Source organism: Camelus bactrianus, chromosome 12 (genome assembly GCF_048773025.1).
Source record: "Camelus bactrianus isolate YW-2024 breed Bactrian camel chromosome 12, ASM4877302v1, whole genome shotgun sequence".
In the NCBI taxonomy this organism is placed as follows: domain Eukaryota; kingdom Metazoa; phylum Chordata; class Mammalia; order Artiodactyla; family Camelidae; genus Camelus; species Camelus bactrianus.
This window is the reverse complement of record NC_133550.1, coordinates 12,148,531-12,165,290: the sequence shown is the minus strand read 5'-3', so window position 1 is coordinate 12,165,290 and position 16,760 is coordinate 12,148,531. Positions and strand designations below refer to the sequence as shown.

Here is a 16,760-nt window from a genome sequence, read left to right as displayed (position 1 = left end):
TAACTTTTACTCTGAAATCTACCTTGTCTGATATTAATATAGCCTCTCAAACTGTATTTTGATTTATTTTAGTATTGTATATACATTTTCCCCATCCACTTAGTTTTCTTGACTAATTATAGACTCATACAAAGTTGTAAAAGTAGTAGAGAGGTCACATGTACCCTTTAACTTCTCCCAATGATAACATTTTACTTTTTTACTACAGTATAATATAACATCAAGGAAATTGGCATTTGTACAGTCAATAGTCATTATTCAGATTTCACTAGTTTTACATGTGAGATGAGTATGTAGTATTCTATGCAGTTTTCTCACATGTATAGATTCATGCAACCACCCCACTGACATTTCTTAACAACTTTGTTGAGATATAATTCACACACCATACAATTTACCAATTTATGTATACAGTTCAATGGTTTTTAGTAAGAATTGTGAAACCATCACCATAATCAATTTTAGAATGTTTTCGTCAGCCCAGAAAGAAATCTCATTTATTAACAGTTATTCCCCATTTGTGCCCAAGCTTCCCCACTCCAACCATAGGCATCCAGGAATCTACTTTCTGTCTCTATAAATTTGCCTATCCTGGACAGTTCATGTGAATAGAATTACATGATATGTGGTCTTTTGTGTCTGGCTGTTTTCACTTAATAGAATGTTTTCATCTATGTTGTAGAATATATCTGTATGTCATTTTTGTTTATGGCCAAATAATATTCAGTTATATGAATATACCACATTTTGTTTATCCATTCATCAATTGATAGACATTTGGGTTGTTTCCACTTTTTTGACTATTATGAATAATGCTGCTATGGCACTCGTGTACAGATTTTTGTGTGGACATATGTTTTCATTTCTTTTCAGTATATACCTAGGAGTGGAATTGCTGGGTCTTATGGTAACTCTATGTTTAACATTTCAAGAACATGTTTTCTGAAGTGGATCCACTGTTTTATAGTCCCATCAGCAATGTATGAGGGTTCCAATTTCTCCACATCCTCCCCCAAATTTTTTATTGTTTCTCTTTTTCATTTTAGTCATCCTAATGAGTGTGAATTAGTATCTCATTGTAGTTTTGATTTGCATTTCCCTTATGACTGATGTTGAGCATCTTTTCATGTGTTTAACTGGCCATTTGTATATTTTCTTTGGATAAATGTCTCTTCAAATCCTGTGCCAGTTTTTTAATTAGATTATTTGTGTTATTAATGTTGACTTATAATAGTTCTTTATTCTGGATGACAGACCCTTATCAGATATATGATTTGGAAATACTTCCTCCCATTCTTTGATTTGCCTTTTCACCTTGTTGATAGTATCCTTTGAAGCAGAAGACTTTTAAATTTTACTGAAGTCCAGTTAGCTATTTTTCCCTTTGCTTGCTTATGCATTTGGTGTCAAAAAAATAAAAATAAAAAGACCATTGCCTAATCCAATGTCATTAAGATTTACACGTGTATTTTCTTCTAACCATTTTATACTGTTAGCTTTTACATGATAAGTCTTTGATCCATTTTGAGCTAATTTTTGTACATAGTGTAAGATAAAGGTCTTGGCACATTCTCTGTGCCAAAATCAGCCTAGGTGTAAACTTAAGGTTTTCTCAAATCTTTTCTGGGCCTGTACCTTTCTCTGGGCATGTGCCATCACTTTCTAGCTTTCCCTATGTATGCAGTTGCCTTTGAATATCCTTGTCTTCACTGTCTGGTTTCTAGAAAGAGGAAGGAGGAAAATGAAGGGAGGTGCAACAACAATGGTCACCCGAGTCTTTGTCTGCACCTCTGTGATCAGAAGCAGCAGTCAGAGGTCAGAGCACAGATCAATATTTAGAGGAGATGGTCCTTTCTGCCCACTTTGGATCCCATAAGCTGCCTATCTTAAACATTCTTCTGCATGTTTTCTCATTTAACCCCTACTTCATAGGAATCTATTCAAAGCAATTAGTATAACTTTTTGTTAGGTGCATAATAGTGAGGATGTGGCATAATTTATTCAACCATTACTATTGATGACATTCACATTATTTCTGGGTTTTTGCCATCATGAACAATACTACAATAAGCATACTTATTTGGTTTTTGTTAACTTATTATTATTTATTGTTTACATTGTTATGCATAAACACTGACTTGTGAAAAGTATTTCAGCATTTATTAATAGTGTAATAATCCTAATATGATCAAAATAAATTATAGCAATTGGTTTTCTTAATATTAAACCACCCCTGTATTCCAAAAATAATATTTACTTAGTTATAGATTGATGGATTCTCTTTGGCTAGTGTTTTATTTAGAACCCACCAAGTAGGAACAATCTTACTTTTATTTATTTGTTTATTTATTTATTTGGTGTTTAAATAATTAATGATTACCAACAGTGTGTTGATTACAAATGAGAGAGGTGCGAGAGGTGGTGAATTTTCCAAATGGGGCACTAGAATCTGCAGCCACAGGCCCCCATCAGCTACCAGGGCAGGCAGCTCCGTAATAAATAATGGATTTGGGGGCAAAGGGGCAGGGTTGTTCCTGCTTCTTCTTAACAGAAATCCCCTTCTTCCTTGCGGCCAGCAGCTCATGGAAGGGGCCTGCGCTCACAATTGCCTGAATGGATTTGATCCGCTGGTCCTCCTCCTGCATGGGGGCCCGGGTCAGGTACACCTCAACCATCCAACCACCTGCCTCCATTTTGTCAGCTTTGATGAGCTGCCCCTTGGTGGAGACGTAAAGCTCAAAGCACTTCGGTTCCTGGGTGTCGTCTACTTCTCTGATGCTCAGATTCTTCAGGGGGATGATTCCTCCTGGCCTCTTGTCCATTGTGTACTCAAAACAGTACAAGCAGTTGTCCATGAGGATAAACCAGTGCTGTTTCCAAGTCTTCATCTGGCCCCTCCCAGCTTAAGGAGCCTGCCCTCCAGATGCTGGCTGAAGAAGGCGTGGGTCAGATCATTCCCATCATCCTCAGGAATCTTGAAGGGCTCCTTTTGGGTGCAATCCTAGAGATTCCTGATCAGCTCCTCAGACAAGTCCTGCCCTCCTGGATGTGCTGGTTCATGGCCACAAAGTGCTCCAGGTCTGACTTGTCCCGGATGTTAGGATCCTGGGCAAAGGACAGCACATAGCATCTGTGGACTGGAAAGCCCCAGGGTTGTACAGGCATTATTGCTGGCTGAAGGCGTCCATCATCTTGTCTATCTTCTGGGCCTCTCCACAGAAATTGTTTGAGAGTCTGCAACAGGCATTCAGCTCCATAAAGGTGTGGAGCATTGCCAGGTTCAGCTCTTCCATCTCCCCTCTGTAGTCCCCATGGCTGTCTTGTTCAGGATCTTGCCCTTGAACCGGAAACAGTAAGTGACCCCCTTGGGGGTGCACTGGGGAAGTTTGTTCCCCACCAAGAACTAGATCCCCCTTCTTGGGGTCCCTGTTGAAGTTCTTCCTAACTATTGACACGTTCCAGTTCCGTTGCAAGGTCTCACTGCTCTCACTGGCCTCCAGATCCTCCACGTGGTTCTTGGCTTGCTGAGCTCCTCCTGTAGGTGGTGGATCTCCACCAGCAGCTTGAGCTTCAACCCTGAGACATTCTCCAGCTTCATCTGCACCTCTGGAGTTGGGTCTAGAAGCTCGTAGAACCCGTCCCTCCATGGCTAGGAAGGCCCCGGGGAATTCTGGGTTGTTCTGCCGGTTGGCCTTGATCTGAAATGATCTGTGGAAGTATGGGTGTGGGTGAGCCAGCTCAAATGCCTCGGAGTCACCACCGCCTAAACAAGAGAGAAAAAAAAAGTAGCAGGATAGTGGAGAAGCCGGAATAGCTGTGAGGTAATAAAAAGAACTTAAGTTTATAAGTCAGAAGATGACATTTAGTATTGTGAAAATAAAGGGAAACCTCGCTGAAATTGAGTGGCAGGGCCAGAAGAGGGAGCTCTCAAGCAGGTACCACTGGACATCTCTGCAGATCCCAACAGGAAGAGATCTACTTTGCATCTCCAGAAGGAACTAACACTATTTTGCTAATGCCAGCAGGAGGAAGAAATATTTTCTCCTGGCCTGGCAACAGCTCAGCCAGTGAGATTGTTGCAACTCAGCCAATGAAAAGTCACTATACTTTGAACTCCTAGTTTCTTCCAAAGGACTTTTTGTTCATAAGGTTTCTCCCAACCTCCCCTTCTTTTCTACAAAGGAGTTTCCTCTTCTTTGCTTTCACTCAGACTTGCTTGTGGTTCATATAGTTGCATGTCCCAAACTGCAATTCTTTGCCACTTCTGAATAAACCCCATTTGGCTTGTGAAATAACTGGCTGCTTTGTTTTAGGTCAACAGTGTTAAGTCAATATTAGCAAGCCAAAGTGAAACAAATTTTTAAAAATCTAAGTGGTACGTTCTGTGATCCCAGCATATTTGGGATGAAGCTTCAATCAAGATAGATACAATAATACTACAAAATCAGATTTTATTATCGTTAGAGTTGGTATCAGGCAACCACAAATCCTCCACTGCAGTGTCAAGACATTGAATCTTTTAGATATTGAGTAAAATTCCATCCTTAAGAACACAGGCTATAGGCCTTGCTTGATTTTAACTGAAATATTTTTGTGTTTTATCATTTTGTGTACCATTACCAGTTCATGTAAGCATGGGAGTGTTTTAAGTATTTTAGCCAATCCACAGTGTTACTATTTTCAACGAGAGCCCATTTCTAGCAACCATTTTTCTGTTTAACAATTCATTAATGTCTCCAATATAAATTAATTTCTGACATTCATTAGTTTAATGTGCAAAACGTCTAACGTTGATCAGAACCAAGACACCTGAACTACTTCTGGTAATCCCTTTAGAGTGTAAATTCCCAATTAGAATTTGGGAATGCTAGCTACACCTGGAGTATACTATATTTTAACCTAATATGCCCATATTTCACTCTCCATACTGAAATACTTTAAACTAAATTATGGATATTGTAACACTGGATTTAAATACTAATTCTGCCACTTAAAAGCTATGTAATATTGGATATGAATGTAATTTGATCACGTTGAGTTTCAGTCTCCTTAATTATAAAAGGGGGAAATACTTCACAAAAATCGTTGCTTTAAGTGACTAGGTTTTGTGGTCATTAATGCAGCAAAGGCTAATTGAAATGTGGTGGGTCAGAAACATTTAGATAGAATGGCCACATTCTTGGGAGTTGTCTTAAGATAAAGAAATGACTGTTCTTGAGATATCTACAAAAAAGCTTGAGGCAATAAAGAAAATATGTGGCTGATTTGAGTTTGTCTTATCCAGCTATAGGTTTTCCACCAAAACTAGCTAAAAGAAAACCAGATACAGAGATCTTCCTTTTGTTTTTTCTGACCACATGTAAGAAAACGTGAGTGTATCTCATTTTGTCCAATATTCCCATCTGTTGGACCTGAGCCAAACAAGGGAACAGGGTCTCAGACTTAAACGTCTTACTCCTTGAATTTGGCTTCAAGGTACAAAGAGGCTGCTTCCCTCCTCCTGGGTAAGAAACTTAACACTGAATTGAGTGGAGAATATTCCAAAATATCAAGCTTCTTAGGAGCTGCATTTGAAACTACAGTCAGTTCCCAATTGTCCAGGTAACGGAAGTTAAAGCCAGTAAGATATAGTTTAAAGCTTATCTGAGAAAAAATATTTTTACTTTTGTTTTGTTTTTCTATCTTGTTTTGAGTATACTGAGGTTCACTTTCCTCATTATATTTTACCCATGACATGTTATTAAAATGACATCTCATTCCCCCCTCAAATCCAACAGGGAAAAGAAGCCCTAAAGTATTAGAAAAAAATATTTTAAAATTAAACTTTGTTTCAACAATACATCTTAAGCATTGAGTAGACAGTGCCAACTTTACCAGTTATCCCATACTTTAGAATGTGATAAAATCAAGGCACAAACTATCTCTCCTCTCCCGTCCCTCCCCCAGTTATGCAGAGAAAAGGAATGTAAGGAATCAGGAGTTGCTTCTCCTGAAGTAGAGGAAAGGAGGCTGATGGAAAAATCCAAAAGTAATCTTCAAATACAAAGTAGAGGCATCAATTTTATTTCCAAAGACAGAATGTGAAGGGGAGAAATGGTGATTGAAGTAGGTAGATTCAAAGGGTATTTTTTTTTTTTTTTTTTGAGGAATGGATTCTCACTTCTTTGAGGGAGTTAAAGTAGGCATAGGAAAATGGTTGAGATTGTTTTCTTGGTTTCTTTACTTGTAAGAATTTTCCCATATATATATATTTTGGGGGGATTCTTAATCTGAGAACTTTCACACATAGAGAAATGTAGAAAGATTAGAACAATAAATATTCCCTTCAGAATCAACAATGAATATTTTGCCATATTTATTTGCTGAACAATTTTAAGAATTACAAATGTCAAGATATGATGGCACTTCATCAGCATGCATCTCCAGAAACAAAGTGTTCTTTCACAAAACCACAATAGCATTATTGCACCTGACAAAACTAACAGTAATTCACTAGTCATTGAATACTAAATCTCTGTTTAATATTCTCTAATGACATTTATAGCTGATTTTTTTTCAAACCAGTATTTAATCAAGCATGAGGATTATGATCCAAAGACTTTTTATTTCTGAATTAAGCACAAAAATTCCTGACCTCTGTCCCAAGAAGTGCCTCTTGTAGTCCTACCAATTTATTGATTCAGTTCTTGGAAATTATCGTTAAGTCAGATCTTTCTCTGTCTTCCCATTTTTGTATGATTCTGGGTTAAAGAGGTAGTCATTGCCTAGATCCAGTTAGCGACCTTGACTGGGAAAGCAGCAGCTCCCAGAGAACACAAACTAAGGACAAAAGTTGCTAACTGCTTTTGACCAACTGTATGATGGAGAGCTGTTATCCGGGAGCAAAGAAATTTCACCTTTTGTTATTCAAAATAAAAACTAAGAGACTGTGGTTAGCAATTCCCAAAAGCCTGTGTCTCTAGCAATAAGAAAAGCCCTTAAGAGTCAAATTAGGATCCAATAATAAGAATTCTTGACTTCCCCAGTGAGCATTTCTGGTAATTTCTATAATTGCTCAAATAGTTCGGGAAAGCCTCCAACAAAATCATAGAGAGAAACCACAATGCCACTAAAATGGGGATTACTTTAGTTAGGCACAACTCTTGTTTCTCTACTCAGGAGATAACCTTGCTAGGTGCTAAGACTGGGCAGTCATTTTTACCTTTCCTATCCCGTTGAAAGAATCTTCCTTTACTCTCTTTCTCATCCTAGAAATTGTGAAAACATCAAATACTGAAAACCTAGGCACACATGTGGTAGTCTGTTGCTGTCACAGTTATTTGCACTTTTCCTCCACCTTTTAAAAAAGTATGATGTATGAAATGTCTGAAGTAGAAACTGTTAGTCACCTATTCCAACATCTCTTTATCTTCCTAAATCATACAATCTCTGATTTCAGCTTGGACATAATCACCTGCATAAATACCTTCATCCTCCCAGTCTCCCTTGCAGCAAGATGCAGCCACATAAATTCTTGCCAGTGAGATGCAAGTAGAAAGGTTCTACGGTGGCTTTTGGCAGGTTGATTTAAAAGATTGCTGGCATGTCTTCTTTTTCCCTCTTCCCCCAGTTCTCCATCCTAATGCCTGGAACATGAATGTGTTAGCTGGAACTCCAACAGATACCTTAGACAATAAAGACAAGGGTTTTAGGGATGGAGGAGTGGAAAACTTGGATTCCTGATGGTACCTCAGAGTCTCCATGCCATTTCCAGACTGCCCCTGTGTGTGTATGTATATGTGGGTGTGTGGGTATGTACTTCACAATTTTTAAATGGCACTTGTGGATGTTCTCAATGTCAGTGATGATGAAGGTAGCTCTGCACTATTCTTGCATTCAAATATTTCTTTCTGCAGTGTCAAGTTTCATAAACCTTGGGTTGCCCTAGAAAACTAAAGCTCAGTGTAATATTAATATGCTCTTCTTAAGATATAGTATTTAAAAACTAAAATACATGAAGTTAAAAATGTCACTTCAGGAACATTTCTCTAACATGGAGAATTAAACAGATGAAGCTTGGATGAGAATATAGCTGGTATGAAGACATAAGAGAAAATAATCCTAGATATGGAAATAACTTACCAATTATCACATTTATCAGTGCTCTTTCATCATATTGATGAAAGCTACAAATATCTGTCTCTGTTAGTACTTAATCAGTTTTCTATTCGTGAACATCCGGCAATAATAAGCCATTTATGCTGAGCAGAGGAACTAAAAACATAGGGCTTCTTTGGCATTTTCCTGAGGATTTCAAAACCCTTAAAGTTACCTATATAGAAATGTATGTTAGATACTGTGTGATATTAGTTTTATTTCCACATTGAAGTAACTAACAAACCTGGAAACACAGAACTCAAGTGATCTGAGTTCCTCAGAGGTAAAAAACTGTTTCTCTCACAGATCTGGCACCTGATGCACTCATTCAACAAATTATTTATTGAACAAGAATCAAGATTAACCTACTAGGAATAAAACAAGTTCTGTAAAGACCACTGTTGGCATCTGCAGGCATCAAGAGGGTGGCCCATGGGCTAGGAATTAAGAATGCCTCTCTATAAGCCTAGAGTGGATGTTCCTGAGAAGCCAAGAGGGACCGTAAAACAAATTCTTACTCTAAGTGTAACCTGGTTCCCCTTTGATGGCAATGTTTCCCCTGCAGTCCTCTTGAATGTAGTTATTCTCCTATACTCCTTGGTACCATTGGGCCCAAAGGTAGGATAAGTGTCCTCTTTAAATCATAAGTTATCAGACTACAGACAGACCTCAACTTACAATTGTTTGACTTAATAGTGATTTTTCAACTGTAGAATACATGTTCAATAAAAAACATACTTCAAATTTTGAATTTTGATATTTTCCTGGGCTAGTCACATGTGGTATGATACTCTCGCGTGATGCTGGGCAATGCAGGGACCTACAACTCCCAGGCAGCCATGCGATCACAAAGGTAAACAATCCATACACTCACAACCATTCTGCACCCACCCAACCATTCTGTTTTCACTTTTAGTACAGTACAGGCATACTTCATTTTATTGTGCTTCATTTTATTGCACTTCACAGATACTGCATTTTTCACAAATTAAAGGTTTGTAACAACCCTACATCTAGCATGTCTGTTGGCGCCATTTTTTTCAACAACACTTATTTCACGTCTCCGCGTCACATTTTGGTAATTCTTGCAATATTTCAAACTTTTTCATTATTATCATATTTATTATGGTGGTCTGTGATCAATGATCTTTATCTTTGATATTACTATTGCAAAAGATTATGACTCACTGATGGCTCAGATGATGGTTAGCATTTTTTAGCAGTATTTTTAAATTAAAGTATGTACTTTTTTTTAGACATAATGCTATTGCACACTTAGACTACAGTATAGTGTAAACATAACTTTTATATGCCCTGGGAAACCAAAAAATTTATGTGACTCATTTTAGATATTTGCTTTATTGTGGTTGTCTGGAATCAAACCTGTAATAGCTCCAATGCATGCCTAATTCAATAAATTACATGAGATATTCAACACTTTATTATAAAATAGGCTTTATGTTAGATGATTTTGCCCAACTGTAGGCTAATGTAAGTGTTCTAAGCATATTTAAGGCAGGCTAGGCTAAGCTATGATGTTTGGTAGGTTAGGTGTATTAAATGCATCTTTTACTTACTAATAATATTTTCAACTTACAATGGTTTTATTTGACATAACCCCATTGTAAATTGAGGAAGATCAGTATACAACATGCAACTCTTGTAATTTATTGCCGCTTCCTCTAGGTTACTTCTACTCATTCCTTTAAGGTTTTAGATCTTGGCTATCACTCTCTCCAGGGACAACCATCAGAATTTTTGGTGATATCAATATTCCTTCAATACTTTGGCATTTTAAGTTCCTTAATCTCTTCTCCTCCAATGATATTGTCTTTCATCATAACTGAGCTACTTATTTCAATGGTCATATGACCTTGTCTTCACAAATAACTACAATTTATCTGTAATTTTATTTCTTTGCAACCTTCTTTGGCCACATACTTGATAATGTGTAATTTAAATATATATTAGATAATCGGGGGAGATGATTGTAGCTTCTTAAATCTTTTTGTAAAAGACATTGAATAATGCATTTCAGCATATTTTTTACTCCTTTTGTCTCCCTCACCAAAATGCAAGTTCTGTGAGGGCAAGGATTTTTGTGTTGTTCTTTGTTATATCCTCAGCATCTACAACAATGTGGAGGCCACAGCAGGTTCTCAATAAATGTGTTGAATAAATGAAAGAAATGCCTATTACACATCAGGCCCTAGGAATACAACAAAACAAAATCTCTGACTTTACGGAACCTATCATTTTTTAGTGGAAATAAAAATATTAAAGTGGTAAAACTTCACTATTTATTATTTTTATTTTTTATTACAATATAATTGACATATAACATTGTCTTTGTTTCAGTACAAAATATTCTTCAGTCTGTGTCTTCAAGGTCAGAAATTTATCAAAATTCTGGCTGAGCATTTCTCTTCCCCCCTACAGTGACTGCTTTAGTTCTTGGTCTATTCTCTTGCCTAAATTACCGTAACTGGTCTGTCTGCAGTCTTTTTCCACTCCAGACAGCATATTATATTCCACAAACTTTTGAGAACCTATTATGTGTCTGCTACTGGAAACACAAAAGACAAATATAACACCAGTCCCTATAGTCAAGAAACTTGTCCATCCACACTATAGCATCAGTTCGATTAAAAATTTCTGTTACCAATAGAATTAAGTCCAAACTCCTTATGCAGGCATATGGGGCCCTTTACCATTGTCCTGAACCCATTGAATCTATAGCCTTATCTCTCACCACTCCCCTTTACCTACAGGCTCTCCTAAGCTCCAGCTACACTGAACTTTGCACAGATCCCTGAAAATTCTATTGCTTCTGCTTTATATAGGCTGTATTTTCTGTCTGGAATACCCTCTTCTGCCTCTTACCATTGGTCTGGGAGAGACTTACTCAGCCTTTGAAATTCAGCTCTTAATCATTACCCCTTTTTGATGCTTTCCCGGACTCCCCTACTTAGTTCTTCAGGTTGCTGTTCCCACAGTACTCTGTTTATAGCTCTAACATAGGACTTATTGCAATGCATTATAAATTACCTATTTACCTTTTCTACAATTCCTGGAGGTTAGGAACAATATTGCTTTGCCATATCGGGCATATGGTAGGATCTAAATTCCAAAAAAAATTTAAATGACTCTCTTAGCACTTGGTCTTCTCTTATTTTCCCCTAAATGGTATTATATGGCTCTTACTTCCTAGAAAAGGGAGCATTTAAAAGAAAATTTCAGGTGAACAACTAAAAAATCAGAAAAAAAGAAGGCTCCCTTAACGTTGAAAGTAATCCTCTTTCTCCATTATCCCGTTATATACTGTTATCCTGCAAGCTGCTGAACAAAATGTTTATAGTCCACCAAAATCTAATGTCTGAAAGTATATGTAACCTTCTTCTGATCACTTCCTACCTTACACAATGGAAAGAGCACAATAAAGTATTTACTTATGGCAAACAGAGTTACTCAAGAACTGTATACATTCTCTTTCATGAAGACCATGAAATTCAAAGAAAACTACTACCTGATTTCTTCTAATCCCACAGTATTGCTACTTCACATAGAGATAAGTGTATATCACTCTACTGTCTTATTTTCTACAATGTAAACTCTGGAATCTATATGTCTATATCTATATGCTGTAAGGTGATGTTTGGGGTAGAAGACCATTTTTGGAATATTCCAATGTACATCATTTAAAGATGTAAATGGGCTTTAAAAAATTCATTAAAGTGTAGTTGATTTACAATGTTAGTTTCAAGTGTAAAGCAAAGTGATTCAGTTATACAAATACATATATTTTTTCTTTTCAGCTTCTTTTCCATTGTATGTTATTATAAGAAATTGAATATAGTTCCCTGTGCTATACAGTAGGTCCTTGTTTATTTTATAATATAGTAACATGTGTCTGTTAATCCCCATCCTCTTAATTTATCCCTCCCCACCCTTTCCCCTTTGATAAACATAATTTGTTTTCTATGTCCATGAGTTTGTTTTGGTTTGTAAATAGAATTTGTATCATTTTTTTTTAGATTCTACATATAAGTGATACATCATATGTCTTTCTCAGTCTGACTTCACTCAATATGATAATCTCTAAGTCCATCCATGTTGCTGCAAATGGCATTATTTTAATCCTTTTTATGGCTAAATAATATTCCATTGTGTGTGTGTGTGTGTGTGTGTGTGTGTGTGTGTGTGTGTGTGTGTATGCACACACACATATACACATATACATACACAACTTCTTTATCCATTCATCTGTTGATGGACATTTAGGTTGTTTCCATGTCTTGGCTATCGTAAATAATGCTGCTTTGAACATTGGGGTGCATGCATCTTTTCAAATTAGTTTCCTCCAGATATATGCTCAGGAGTGGGATTGCTGGATCACATGGTAAGTCTATTTTTAGTTTTGAGGACTCTCTATACTGCTTTCCATAATGGCCACACCATAAATTAGCTTTTTAAAGAATTTTCCATCACTTAGAGCTGTTCATGCTTTTGTCACCCTACAGTCAGAGACTGGTAGCAAAATCCAGAATATGAAAAAGCTCAAAACAAGACAGTCACTTTTTAACCCTTCCTATTACTGCCAAACCAGACTGATAGGGTATGCTTCTAAATTATAGGAAGATGATGGTATGATGGCATCAGAGAACATAAAGTAATTTAAGATGGTATATGTGATGTTTACATTTAGCTAGGTTATGAGGTCTCCCTTAAACTTTACAACAAATTTTTTATTCCCAGTACCAAGAACAGATGACTACTTTGCCCTCTTTCCTTTTATTTACCTTACAGTTACAAAATTAACAATCTCTAAGTTCTTATTAGAAAGCTCCTTCATAAAACTGAACTTTTCTCACCTGTTACAACTTTTTAAAAAAATTTTTAATTGCTCATGTCAATCTATAAAATTCTCTTTTGCTATTAGTGTCTATGGATACATTTAAATTCAGTCCTCAGAAAAATATCAGGGAGAAGGTGATTGCTACAATTAAAACTGACAAACTGTTTCTGTTTTCCTTTTTACTAGTGTTTTAAATTGGCCTGGGAATTTTTTTTCTCTTAGGAGACTGTTAGGATTAAATTTGTGAAATGGCATCTATTACCAACTATTTTCTAGTTTCTGCCAATTCCAGTTGCAGATTTTTCTCCCCAAAGACCTGACAATATAATTATACATGTCCGAATCTAGATTTTACCCCTACTAGATACAGAACTTTTTGGTGAATTTGAAAAAGAGATTTGGTACAACTTGGGTCCCCATCAGCTAATGGATGAGATAAAGGCATGGATAAAACCTGACTACAAGCTACTTGTGAAACTTCTGGGTGAGAAGCCATTTTCAGAGCTACACTAACAGGAAATCCCTTGAAATATATCCAAAGGGAGTAGGAAATAAAACTATAAATTAGGGTGCAATGAATTTGAATTTTCAAAAATTTCTTGTGTGAAAGGCAGTTTTTCTCACAGCATTTCTTTTGATAAGGGAAATTGCCAGTTATTTTAGGTTTCAGTCTTCTAAATGCTATCTTCAATTTGGTCCCTCCATTTTCAGTTAACCTTATATGTTGTTGCCAAATTAATCTTTCTAGACCACAAGAATGTTACTCTTCAAAAAAAAAAAAAATTCAAAGCTTCCCATTGTAAGAGAAATTAAGTAGAAAACAGTAAGCATGATACTCAGTGCCACCATTGGTTGTGATCTACATTCCCCTTGACTCTGGACTGCCTAGGCCAGGAATTGGCAAACTACAGCCTGCAAACCAAATCCAGCAGGCTGCTAATTTTTGTATGGCCTTCGAGGTAAAGATGATTTTTACATTTTTAAAGGGTTGGAAAAGACAATCATGTGACATGAACATAAAAAATTAAAATTTCAGCATGCTTTTTATTTATCAAAGTAAAAATTTCAAAAACCTTCGAAACGTGATTCTCCCACAAATATAAAATTAACATGAGCCAAGCATTTTAACTCACTGAGGGAACCAGTAGGATGGTAAAGCTGATTCCAGGAGTATTTAAGGAACTAGATATTTATAGGCATTAAAATAAGAATAATGAGCGTAAGATTGCAGGTTAAACAAAACTGGTTAGTGCCCTATAGGGCGATAAAATCATAACTTTGGGACTAGCTTTTCTGTCAGTCAGAAATCTACAACTTAAGTAATTTCACAATGTTCGAGCTCTAATCATTAAGTAGCAAAGTCAAACACAGGTAGCTTCTCTAGAGAATCATCCTTGGGCAGACAAGTTTAACCATGTCCCAGTATGAACTGAAAGGTCATCTCTCCACTCCTTGCCTTATTTCCATGTTTTGAGTAATTTTTCTTAACAAGGCCCGTCCTAATCATTCCAGCCAATAACCACCTCTCCTCCTTTTATGCTCTCATTACTTTCTGTACTTCCATTATAGGACTCAAATATCGTGGGTTTTGTACCATGCTTTGTTTTCCCAGTAGGCGCCTTTGAATCAGTGTTTGAGAGCTGGGGTTTAACCTCCCCCTTTAAAGGGATTTGAGCATAGCGTCCAATGTCTATAGTCCCCAACATCTGCCTTGCACATCATGGACACTAAGTCCTTTATGCTGAATATGAAGCCCCCAAATACTTTTTCCAAAACACCTTAGGGCACTTTCCTTAAACCTCCTTTGTGTTCTAATGCGCGGTGCACTGGCGTGCTTCTCCCTTACTCCACAGTTAAGTCACCCTCCAGAAGAGACAGGTACTGTTTTCCTCTTGGTTACTACCCCGCATTAGAGCCTAACCCATTGCCTTGCTCAAAGCGGCAGTTCGACAGACAACAGTGAGGAAAAAATGGGGAGCCCCCTCCACATTTGATGTGCCCGGAAACACTGAGTGTCCTAGCCTCTCCATTACCGCAAACCTAGGATCTAATAACCTTCCTGTCTCACCTACAACACTAATACCTCAAAGCAGGTGCCAATGACGGCCCCAAATGGTAAACGTTCCTCCTCGATCAAAGACCTCAAATTTCCGCTGCCCCGAACAGGGTAGCCAACCTCAGAAAAATGGCGGGGTGGACCCAGGCCTTGGTTTCGAACTTAGCCCTTTTCCATAAATATCACCAGCAGAGGCTTTTCCCATTTTTTTTGCGGTGGAATGTTTGCTCAGTGGGCCGCTTTACTCCCTCCTGAGTAACCGATCCCCCATTTCACTTTTCAAGCCTCCGGACTCCGTGCTTCTCCGCCTCAGCCTTCCTACCGCAGTCAGCCCAGCCGTTTCTGGGGGAGATCGCCCAGGGCGCGTGGCCGGGCGGTTGAGTTGCCAACGGTTTTCCACCGCGAGGGGGGTAGCGCGGGAGGAGCGGCGGGAACCAGTTGGGCGGGAGGCAGCGGACGTAGGGCGGGGCCAGAGCCGGGAAGGATCGCGAAAGAGCTGGGAGGCCCCGCCCTTTCCGTAGATATCTCTAGAAAGCCGCGCAGGGGCCCGAAAACAAAGAGTGCGCACGCGCGGCGGCGGGGCCCGGGCATTTTGCTGCGTCACCAGCCGCCGCCCGGCCTCACCACCCCTCGCTCGCACGCACGCACGTTCATTCTCCGTCCTCGCGCCCCTTTTCCTACACTTTCCTCTTCTCCCCGACCGGAGGAGTCGCGCTCCCCGCGCGGTGCATTCTGGGGACCCAGGTCCAGCCCGCCGCCGCCGCCGTCGCTTGAGGGAAGCGAGAAGAGGCCGCGACCGGGGAGAAGACGCCGGAGTCGCCACCGGAGAGGAGTCGACTGCCCAGCAGCTGCCGCCGGAGAGGCCCGCCCACCCGTTCGCCCGTCCCCCTGCCCCGTTCACGATGTGAGTGCGACACCCCGCCGAAGAAAGATCGTCCGGGAGGGAGGCCGAGGCCGCGCGGAGGGGGTTGCCGGGAAGCCGTTCCCTCCCCTCCCCCTCTTGCGGCCCCCTCTGCTTTTCCCTCTCGGTGGTAATCGTTCTTGCCTGGGGGTGGGAGGTCCGGTGTCCTTGTTCCGGTTACCGTTGGCGGGTGGAGGACATTTTTCCTCCAGATAGCTGCTTCCCCCACCTCTAAACCGTCCCTCGGCTTCCCCGTGCGGGAAATCCCACTTTCCCCACCTCGGCAGTGCGGGTTGCTCCTAACTCTCCGTAACTTAGCCATAGGCCTTAATCTCCCGTGAGCTTTCCGCCATGCGGTCGCCCTGGAGGCGTGGACCCTCGTGGGCCGCAACTCCGGCCGCTCTGTGATGCTGGGAACAGGCCCGGGGCCAAATGCACCTGAGGTAGGTGCTACCACAGGCTGCTGGTGCTACTCGGGAGAGCACCACGCGGCCCGCCACCGCGAGCGACAGGTACTGCTAGGCAACTGGAGGGAGGCCATAGTGTCACTGCAACTTACTTCCCTCCAGGGTGTCGTGATTTCTTGAGTATGGGTCTTTCTAGGCTTTCTCCTAACTCCAGTCTCTCGAAAGGAGTGAAGGTTGCCAAAACTCAGCGGTGTCCTTGGCAGCGGGGAGTTACCGTTGATAGAGCAGGGAGTTCTGCACGTGTTGGAGTGGAAAGATACTTGTGGATATTTTTTGTGTTTGTATTAAACTTTAGGCGAGATTTCATTATTCTATCTTAAGGATCGAACAGGTGTGGGATTGCCT

At 39.5% G+C, this 16,760-nt stretch overlaps 1 protein-coding gene and 1 pseudogene across 2 annotated transcripts in view; one reads left to right on the top strand and one right to left on the bottom strand.

Annotated features, from left to right (window-relative positions):
* Positions 1-1,768: 1,768 nt before the first annotated feature.
* LOC105075926 (cytohesin-2 pseudogene) lies at positions 1,769-15,571 on the bottom strand (annotated as a pseudogene).
* Positions 15,571-16,760, top strand: part of PTGES3 (prostaglandin E synthase 3) — a 20,636-nt gene continuing 19,446 nt past the window's right edge. The window contains exon 1 of one of the 2 annotated variants that reach the window (XM_010963823.3): positions 15,571-15,951. In XM_010963823.3, the coding sequence (XP_010962125.1) occupies positions 15,950-15,951 (2 nt within the window). In that variant the 5' untranslated portion in view covers positions 15,571-15,949. Of the gene's footprint in view, positions 15,952-16,055; positions 16,392-16,760 lie in introns of those variants that run through there. The other variant, XM_045523263.2, reaches the window with a different exon arrangement.